This window comes from Elephantulus edwardii, unplaced genomic scaffold, assembly GCF_000299155.1.
Source record: "Elephantulus edwardii isolate Elephantulus edwardi_28Jun2011 unplaced genomic scaffold, EleEdw1.0 scaffold00137, whole genome shotgun sequence".
NCBI classification, from domain to species: Eukaryota; Metazoa; Chordata; class Mammalia; order Macroscelidea; family Macroscelididae; genus Elephantulus; species Elephantulus edwardii.
In genome coordinates this window covers 1,839,407-1,850,351 of record NW_006399887.1, presented here as the reverse complement: position 1 = coordinate 1,850,351, position 10,945 = coordinate 1,839,407, and the positions used below count along the sequence as shown (strand labels likewise).

Below are 10,945 nucleotides of genomic sequence, written 5' to 3'. Positions count from 1 at the left end.
AATGCAGATATCCTAGAGAATGTCAGATCATGAATATGTATTTAAAGAATAAATTTTAAGGTTTTTTTTTTAAAATAACATATTGTTCTGACCTTTGTAAATAAAAAAACTCAGAAATCCTCGTATGCATACCCGTCAGAAGTTTTTATTACATAAAATTGCTAAAACCTATCACTGTCAAGTCAGTTATGACTTAGGAGGACCCTATGTGTTATGCAATAGAAGTACTCCATAGGATTTTTTTGCTGTAATCCATCAGAAGCAAGAAAGCAGATTGCCAGGCCTTTATTCCTTGGCACGACTAAGTGGGTTTGAACATAGTCTGTAGAGAGTTGCGCTGCTGACTCAGAGACAGCTCTTTTTGGTGCTTCAAATCCACCAGTGAATCACTTGAGAAGAATGAGCCATTGATTCCTGTGTGATTTAAAGCCTCCCGAAAACTTAGGCTATGAGTCAGTTCTGACTCCGTGGCAATGAGTGAGCGTGTGAGACATTTTATATAAATGTGTAAATAAGTAATCTGCTATGTTTTCACAGTTTTTCTAGCCCATGAAATATTAGTGTCTCCTTGCTCCTCTCAATGTACAGGCTCTCTTGATCCTCAGTATTGTTTCTCATGAAATAAGGAATTCCTGTAGAAGGATCAGTGTTGAGGATGGCAGTGGTGTGCTTCCTAAGTCACTTAATACTTACACTGGGATTACTGGAGAATGACAGAAGCTACAACTTCTCTGTACTTCTCCCTCCTGAGGTTTTTAAGGTTACACTAATCAAAAAACCATCCAGGGACTTTGTCTTGTCAGCCTTACAGCCGGTTTTATTTTCTCCCTGGCAGCTTGGGCATGATTTGATCTTTCTTTTTATTTGCTTAATGGTCTCTTGAGTTATCTGGTATTGACAGGTTCTTCCTGAGGCTGTGCTCTGTGTCCAGTCTGACACGCAAGCCCCAGAAAGCAGGGGGACTTAATAGAGAGACATGATCAATGTCAAGGGCCATCAATTGTAAAAGACACTTCTAGATGTTTCCTGGCTATCTCGCTGTCGTTCTGTAATATTTTTCTGTCTAGTGAAGTAGAAGAGAGTATTTAAAATATCTGTTCTATGTCATTGTATTTGATTATTTGTTAGAAATCCATATTAACGACTTACCATTTAATTCCGCATTAACTGATTGTCTTTAAATACCGTATTCTTAAAAGATGAACCTTCCAAATATAGAAATTAAAATAAGATATACTTAAAATGCTGGTTGAATAGATGTTTTCTTTGGATAAAAAATAACATTTTATCTGCTACTTAAAAGGACTTGGTATTTTTATTTTTTAATAACATGAAACTGCTTTCTCAATTTCTAGCATGTTTAGAAAATATGATTCAACTAGAATAAAGACTGAAGAAGAAGCCTTTTCAAGTAAGCGATGCTTAGAGTGGTTCTACGAATACGCAGGTAGGTGATCATTTATATTCTGTAAGATTGAACCCTTTGAAAAGAGAGCCTTTGAGGAGGTTAAAGAATAATGTGCATGTTGGTGTGTATTTTTGTATTTGTGTCCTCATGTAAGAAAGATGAGGAGGTACGGACATAGTTGAATCACATCACCAAATGTCCTATTTATAGTCATTGAAAGCTAAGCCAAAGAATTCAGAATACCGGAAAGGAACTGAAAAGATGGAATGTACTCGAGAGGAACACTTGGATTGCTAGGACATCTATTTAGAATGCTGATAATGGGTGATTATTTGGGTTAAGCACTGAAGTTAAAATAAGCTTTGCTGTTTTGAACCCTTATGTAGCACATTGACATTTCTTTGTACAAAGTTTCTCTTTTGGTATTTGGCAGAGATTGTTTTGCCATTTCAAATGCCTTAAATTCAGTCCTAAATATAGAACTTATTAAAACTGATTGGATATCAACTGTGACTGTGCATGATCTGAAAAAGAGAAAAATTTTACAGCCAAGTTTGAGCTGTTATTATTGTTGTTACGTACTGTTGAGTCATAGATGACTCATAATGACCCTACGAACCAAAAACCTGAACACCTGTATAATTTTCATCGTTCTCCAAATTCATAGAGTTTTGGGAGGCAAGCTATTTCGAAAGTGGACGTCACTCCTGCTTCCAAGCTTGTTTTAATAGGGGAGCTCCACCAAATACTGTCCGCCATGGGTAACCATTCTCGTACTTGACACATTGGTCACAGATGTTTGAGCTAAAGATTCTTTTTACGTTTCCCCTTATTTTAGGCCATCCTATATTCTACCATACTTTGAACAGATTGCTAGGAGGTGCTGTTTCTTGGAGAGGGACATGATGTTGGGAAGAGTGGAGGGTCAACGAAGGAGAGGAAGACCCTCAACCAGGTGGATTGACACCCTGACTGCTGCAGTGGGCTCTTGTGTTTCAGGAAGTGTGAGGATGGTGCAGGACAGCACTGGGTTCAGATCTTTTGTTCATGGGGTCGCTTTGAGTTGTACTTGATTCTGTGGCATCCAACAACAACAACAACATAATTCTGTCAGCATGACTATTCCAGCAACCTTTGACAAATAATTTTTCTGTCATCAGTCTCTTATTCCCAACCTGGTTTCAGTACCTCCTGTTACCTTCCTTTCATAAAACAAACAAGACAGATCATATCATTCTAATAATCTCTAGTCCTCTCCTAGCATTGAAATCTCTGCTACTCCGTTTCTCAGGCTGCAGTATTTTTGGTCCCAGTTTGCCTTCCATCAAACTGACACACATCTCTTTTATGCACCTTAATTAATTTAATAGCCCTCCTTGTACTCCCACAGGGATGTGTTCCCAGCTTGTTTAGATACTCTGAGCATCAAAATTTTTATTGTCTCCATGTTCTGTTCATGCCCTCTTCCCCTACACCCCTTCCTAATAAGAGTCATGCTCTTTTGATCATGTGGATTGATGTTAAAAGCCTGTAGCTATCCAGGCTAGACCAGGCAGACAAAATCTCTGGGCTTTCATATTAAAGCTGGGAGAGGAGCATTATGATCCTGATTCTTTAATATTTTAAAGTTTTGATATGAATCACTCTAATGTCTGCATTACTTTAGGTGGGTGCTGGGGTTTTTTGTTTGTTTCTTTTGGAGATAACAATAAAGTTTTCCTGCTTGTTTGACTTTCTTGGGCAAAAAGTGACATTTTAGGAGTAAAGATTAGGCTATAAAGTTCCTTGAGATAGCTCCTAGATGGTAAATTAGAATTCATATGTGTGAAGAGTTTGTCTAGCTTTCCCCATTTTTTATCTCCTTTTACCTCCTTTTTTTTTTTTTGGTTGGCCTCCACTTCCTAAACAACATGCCACTGGAAACTATGAACTTTGATAAATGTTGATAGTTATAGAAGGGCTTCAGGCCTTTTGTTCATAGGATCGCTATGAGTTATGCTTGACTCAGTGGCAATCAACACCACCACAACAAACTTGGATGTAACTCAAGGCCCTATCTATGCTGTCAGAAGGGTTGAGTCCTTGGAATAGGACATACTCTGGGAAAGGTGAAGGGTCAGAGAATGAGGAGACCCCTCAACAAAATTCATTGACACAGTGACTGTCACAATGGGCTCAAACATATCAGAGATGTGTAGATGGCACGAGATAGGGCAGGGTTCAGATCTGTGGTTCATAGGGCTGCTATGAGGCATAGTTGACTTGCAGGCACCGAACAACAAAGCCCTAACTAATACCTGCTATCATACTGAATATCCTCAGACGTCCCAGCTACATGAAGTGAAACTTGTAGGTGAGTATTAGTCAAGAAAAACTAATTGTGAGATGAACCAGCAGGACAAATGAGTTGTGCTGTAGGATGAATCCAGAGGAGCAAGCTGTGAAGTCATAGTCCTCCTAGATTATGATGTTAGAGTGCAGAGAGCTTTAACACCCACCTCATCACTTCAGGGTCTGCGTCTTCCCAGGAGAGAGTCAGCTGGGCTTAAAGGCTGCCCATCCTTTAATCTAGAACGGAGAGAGGGGTGTGGGAGTCAGTTGGTGCCATTGTTTCAGAAGGAAGGCTCTTTAGTTCTTTTCAGAGCTTTTCCTTTGTCTTAACTCTCCTACCGCCTGCTTTCCGTGGCACCACATGCTGCCTCAGCCATGCCCTGCCCCAGCTTCTGGGCAACCAGTTATCAGCAACCCTTTTTTTGAAGCTTTCTCCTAGTTCATCCTAGAATGCAGCCTCTCATCTTGTTTTGATTCTTGTTACTTCAACTTCTGGCTCCCAGAAATTTCCTAAAACTTGCTGTATTAGGACTCTTCTTCCTGTTTTCTGTGGTTTTAGATCTGTTCCCTTTTGGCACTTTAGTTTTCTGGTTCAGAAAGAATGAGGGTCAGATGTATTGTTTAGACAGCATCTGAAAGTTCCATTTCATCTCTTCTCTTTGGAATTTGAAAAATCTTTTTTACATAAATAATTTAGTTAATGACTTGGTTTTCAAATACACCTAAGAGTAGAAAATACACTAAATAGGTGCTAAAATTTATTTCAATGAGTACCTCCACTAAAGCCCACATACATGGGTCATAAACACTTTACAAATGCTGACCCCATTCTTCAAGGAGATGGAAAAGGCAATCTCCAATTTCGTATGGAATGGGAAAAAGCCCCGAATAAGCAAAGCACTCCTTAAGAATAGAAGAACGGTAGGAGGTATCTCACTCCCTGATTTCAAATCCTACTACACTGCCGTAGTAGTCAAGACAGCATGGTACTGGTACAATGACAGACACATAGATCAATGGAATCGAATTGAGAATCCAGAGATCAACCCATCTATCTATGGTCAACTGATCTTTGACAAGGAGATGAAATCAGTGAAGTGGGGGAACGACAGCCTTTTTAACAAATGGTGTTGGCAAAATTGGAAAAATATCTGCAAAAGACTCAAGCAAGACCCACACCTCACTCCATACACAAAAACCAACTCAAGGTGGATCATGGACCTAGGACTAAAACCAAGGACTATGAAATTCATTACAGAAAAGCTAGGAACAACACTAGAAGTCCTAATCCACAACATAAACAGTCTTCCCAGTATCCTGGAAAAGCTACAACCAGGAGAAGATAACATAGATGAATGGGACCTTCTAAGACTCAAATCCCTATGCACATCCAAAAACTTCTCCAGTAGGGTAAAAAGGGAAGCCACTGACTGGGAAAAAGTATTCGGTAATAACATATCAGATAAGGGACTTATATCCAGAATTTATGAAATACTTGAGCACCACAACAAGATAAAGGTAAATAATCCAATAGAAAAATGGGCACAGGATATGAACAGGCACTTCACCGAAGACGACATTCAGATGGCTAACAAACACATGAAGAAATGATCAAAATCCCTAGCCCTAAGAGAGATGCAAATTAAAACAACTATGAGATATCATTTCACCCCAGTCAAAATAGCAAAATTTAACAGAACAGCAAGCAACAAATGCTGGCGAGGTTGTGGAGAAACTGGAACCCTGATTCACTGTTGGTGGGAGTGTAAAATGGTGCAACCCCTGTGGAAAGCAGTATGGCGCTTTCTCAAAAAGTTGCAAATAGAGATACCATTTGACCCAGCAATTCCACTACTGGGAATATACCCTGAAGAGACCAAAGCTGACATCCAAGCAGATATATGCACACCCATGTTCATTGCAGCTTTGTTCACAATAGCAAGGAGTTGGAAACAACCTAAGTGCCCATCAACAAACGAATGGCTAGAGAAGCTGTGGTATATTCGCACAATGGAATACTATGCTGCATTAAAAAACAAGGAACTCATGCAATATTATTCAAAATGGTTGACTCTGGAGAACAAATGCTGACCATAAGTCCTTACCCTTGACTTTGGATACAGGTCTGTAAAAGATTTGTTGTTTGGTTTTCTGGAGTAAGATTAGGGATCAGGATATGGATAAGTTAAATAAGTAAATAAGTAAAAGTCAGACATGGATAGTTGCAAAAGATGACAAAAAATGATCTTAACAGTGAAGGAAGAGATACTGAAGACTACCACATGGTGCAGTGTGGGGTTCCTTTCCCTCTGTGGCTGGTGTGGTGTAATTATGGAAACGTTAGGGTGAGGGTCTTGGGATAATGGACAGGTTTAAGCATGTTTGGTCAGGAACATCTGTCTGCCAGATAGTAACAGATAACAGTGTATATGTGTTTCCAAATGTAGTTCCAGTACCTCGTCATCCAAAATGTTCCATAGCGTATTAGATAAAATTCACTGTAGTTTTTATATATAAAATTGTCTCCCTTACACCCCAGATTCTGTTTGAGCAGCTCACCATAATCCCTCTTTGCTGCCTTCTAGCATTTGAATATTCTGGATGGTGCGCACACACAAACATATCTATCTGTAGTTGAAGATATAAAATCGAGTATTTTGTTTAACACATTTGTGATTAAAAGGAAAATAACAGACATAAGGGAAAATTTGCTTTTGCTTGATGATTAGCAAAAACTTGAATTTGGACTTTCTGGGCTAACACTGTTGAATCAATAAATTGAATGCAAACACAAGTGAAACGCCAACAAACTATATCATTGTGACTAGGTCTTAAATGTATGCATGGAAAATGAAATGGGGAAGCTTTGTTAGAGCAGAAAGATTAGGGATAACTTTCAAATAATGTTTATAAGCAGCGTTCACTACTTTTAAGATAAAATGCTGTTTTTCCATACCCATGGTGTTGTAAATCATAATATAAATGTTTTGTATGTATAAGTAATAACTCTATAAAATTTGGAAAAGAATTTTAGAATATTTTTAAAATATGGATAACTAATTTTACCATGGTAGAATATATTTCAGCAATCCTTTCTTGAATGTTCCTGTGTGCCAGGCTCTGGGATCTAGGCAACAGTCAGTATTCCAGAGTTTATTTTTTAGTGTGGCAGATATACAAATAAATGGAGAATCATGGTCTTTGTAATGAGTATTGTAGGCAAGTGGGACCAGTACTAAAGTTCTAGAGTGCGAAGGTATGAAGAATCCAAGTGGTTTTCTGGGCTAAATCAGAAAGACTAGAAACCAAACACAGAAAAATTTTTAAAGCGCTTAGAGTATGGGCAGCAGGCAGTTTTAGACCTTCACTAGTAGCTCCACAAGAGGAAACAGTTCTCATCTTCAACATCTGCAGAATAAAATACAACTCCCATGAGGTGAGGTATACGCATCCTCTGCCAGAACCAACTTCTCCTGATTCTGAACCCCACCATTCCCCCCAGGGCTCTTGTTGTTCTGCTAGTCCATTGCAGTGACCACACAGAATTCACACAACCGGACAAGTAGGGAGTTTATTAGGGATTTTTAATAGGTTACACTTCAGGCTGGAAACAGGATGCAGTTGTTCAACCAGGACAGCCTTCTCAGCTATCCTTGCACTTTTGGTTCTGGGCCTGTGTCACAAAGCTCTCTTGTTGTTATGTGCCATCAAGTTGCCTGTGACTCATAGTGACCCTCTGTACAAGAGTCTTGAACAAAAAAAAAAAAACCAAACCAAACAAACAAGAAACGAGTCTTGAACGTACCATGGATTGTCAAGAAACCAAATAGGTCTGTCTGCGAGAGCATGAAACCAAGTTTCTCCTTTGAGGCTAGGATTTTGAAGCTCTGTCTCACATACTTTGAGCATGGGGCCAGGAGAGTAAGATCCTTGGAAAAAGACATCATACTTGGAAGGGTGGAGGGACAGAGCAGGAGAGGAAGACCTGAATGAGATGGATTGAGACATTGTCTGTGGCAATGGAGGTAGGTGTGTCTGAGTTAGTGCAACTGGCTCAAGACAGGACAGACTTCAGAGCTGTTAGGATATGTGTGTGGTGCAGAATCACAGGCAAGTAAGGGTGTGGCTGTGGTGTTTTGTTTGTTTTTTACTTTAAAAATGTATTCTTTTATAAAAGGTTCACGTAACATGGGCATGTCAGCATATGACAGATCAATTAAGGCATAGTTGTGATAGCAAGAATATGTCCAAATATTATCAATCCTACAATTACAGGTCATTGTTTGAATTTTAAATACATAATAATTTGTGTTGTTTTTATTAAGTTTTACTGGCTTATTTACAAAGTTCATGTACATTGTTTTTCACATCAGATCTTTCCCGTTTCCTTCACACACACCCCGCCTATCAAATTTGCTGCCCTATGATTAACCACCCCACCATGTGTGTGTGTTTTAGTGCATTTTCATCCAGCAAATAATGTTGATTGATTGATTTCCTAAAAGTTTGTTTTGAGAGTGGAAAGATGTGAAACTGTATAAGAAGGGAAGCACTATATCATCAACACTCTTATTTTATATACTAGAAAAATTAGGCATCAGGGAGCCATTGAAGGCTTTTGAGTCAGCTTGAGATTTATGTTTGAGATGGACCCTTTAGGGTGACTGTGCCAGCTGAGATGGAGAGACACAGGCTCTCAAATTAGGGATGGCCTCAGAAGACTGCCAGACTCATCTCAGAGAATTAATGCTGAACTGTGTCGGTACAGAATATAAAGTGTAATAAAATTTAGAAGGTAAAATCAGCAATAACTGTGAAAATTGATTGTTGTTGTTATATGCCGTAGAGTCAGAACTGACTCCAAGCTGACCCTCCGGTGAGTTTTCAAAGGCAGTAGTATCATTGAATGGGAGGGGATTGCCCATTTTTCTCCTGTGGGGCAGCTGGTGGATTTGAATGACATGTGTTTGGGTTGGCAGCACAGCTCCTTAAGACGCGGTCACCAGAGTTTCCTTGGAATTGATTCGCTGTTGAGATTGCTGAGGGTGAAAGAATCTTTTATCAATCCTAGGTTTTTCTCTCTGCTGGTGCCATCAGTTGAGAGAATACAGGAAGGTAATTATGCTTGGCATAAAGAAAGAGTCGACTCAGGTTTTGTGATGTGGAGTTTGAACATGTGAAAACTAGGAATAAATTTGAGGCCCAAGATTGTTGTTGTTTGTCGTCAAGTTGGAACTGACCCATAGCTGACTCTCCAGCACCTTTTAAGAGGCAGTAAATCACGTGGGAGGAGCTTGCCCATCCTGCTCTGGAAGAGCAGCTGGTACACTTGAACCACATACCTTTGGGAGTGCAGCACAGTTAAGTTGTGGTTATTGAACAGAGTAAGCCTTGTAGTGATGTCCATCTGGTGCTGCCTGAGACTTGTACAACAATTATACTTCTGGGTATAGTATACTCAGAAGATTGAAAATAGAGGCTCAAGCAGATACTTGTACATCAGTGTTCATTGCCGCATCATTCACAATAGCTGGAGTGGGAACAACCAGATCCTTCCTTAGACATGAATGGATAAACAAAACATAGTGCATCCATAGATGGAATATTGCTCTGCTTTAATGAGAAGTGACATTTTTATAAATGCTTACAACATAGATGAACCTTGAAGAAAGTGTTCTACAAAGTAAGAGAAGTCAAGACCCAAAGGGCAGCTGTTGTGTAATTCTACTTCTATAGTTTTCATAGTGCCAGGGTCTGGGGGAGGAAGGAATGGGATGTTACTGCTTAATGGGTACGGAGTTTTCTGCTTAGATTATGAAAATATTTTGAAAGTACTTACGGTTGTAATTGCACAACATTATAAAGATAATGAATACACATGAAAATTATTTAAAAAGCAAGTTTGGGTGTACATTTATCTCAAAATTTTTTAAAAAAAGAAGCTATAACTTCTACGATTTATTTTAGTTTAGTATGATAGTAAGTTATTTGTACGGTCTGAGACAAATGGCACCCTATAGATGGTTCGATTTAATTTGTGTAAAATTATAACACTTTATTTGCAGGTACAGATGATATTGTAGGGCCTGAAGGCATGGAGAAATTTTGTGAAGACATTGGTGTTGAACCAGAAAATGTAAGTCTTGTCTTCAGTTTTTACTTAACACTTCAACATTAAAACCTAACTAGCATTAAGATCTCTAATGAACTCTTCTTAAATGTGACAAAATGTATCTTATCACATAACCTAGTACTCCTGTAACAGAAATATGTAAGTATGTAACTGCCAGATTATAAAATGCTTAACTGCCAAACCACTGAGAGTTGTGGCCCAGCCATGTTGAAGAAATGCAGTTTAATCCATGACAATATCTGGTAATAAATATTTTTAGTAGATTAATTTCATCTGTTGTTGTTATGTACTATCAAGTTGGAACGAACTTGTGACTTTTAGCCTCTAGTGAGTTTTCAGAGGTAGTAAATCACACAGAGGGAGATCGCCCATCTATCTCCCTCAGAGAAGCTGGTGAATTCAAACTGCCTCCCTTTGGGTTGGCAGCACAATTCTTGCCCACTAGTCCACTAACGTCCTAGTTTCATTTATAATAGATAAAAGCCATCATTTAACCTTGTTTAATTCTGAAGAAAAGGAGTGTTTTAAAAAATCTACTGTGCTCTCTTTTGTCCTTAAACATTTTTACTTTTATGAGGAATGACCAGGATTATGTAAAAACCGTGTTGATAATTTCCTACCACTGATGCAATCCTCAGCCCAAAGAAACTCTAAATCCCAGAACACAGCCTCTTACTAAAATCTTTTAAATTACCTTTGATGAGGCAGATTTTTTAACTGTGGAGCCAAACCATAGACTCTCAACAAGTTCGGTAGGTTTCTCCATTACATTAAGTACTAAATGTCTGTAGTCTCTATCACATCAACATTATATAATACAATGTATTGGTTTTATTGGAGATGGGAGGGGTCTCTAAGCTGCCCAGCCTTCAGCTTGTCAGGTGCCTACCCCCTCCTCTGAGCGGCCTGCCAGATCGAATGTCTCGTGTTTTTTTCTTCTTCGATTACCTGGGGAGATGGGAGGGGTCTCTAAGTGACTGTGGAACAGACCACCAACTACTCATATACAAATTCAAGCTAAAGCTGAGGAAAATTAAACCAAATCCAAGGCAACCAAAATATGACTTTGAGTC

The 10,945-nt window shown here is 39.0% G+C and overlaps 1 protein-coding gene across 1 annotated transcript in view; it reads left to right on the top strand.

Moving 5' to 3' along the window:
* Positions 1–10,945, top strand: part of DCUN1D4 (DCN1, defective in cullin neddylation 1, domain containing 4) — a 72,254-nt gene that overhangs the window by 26,237 nt on the left and 35,072 nt on the right. Inside the window, exons 4-5 of the mRNA XM_006894152.1 lie at positions 1,356–1,447; positions 9,805–9,875. Coding sequence (XP_006894214.1) covers positions 1,356–1,447; positions 9,805–9,875 — 163 coding nt within the window. The remainder of the gene's footprint in view (positions 1–1,355; positions 1,448–9,804; positions 9,876–10,945) is intronic.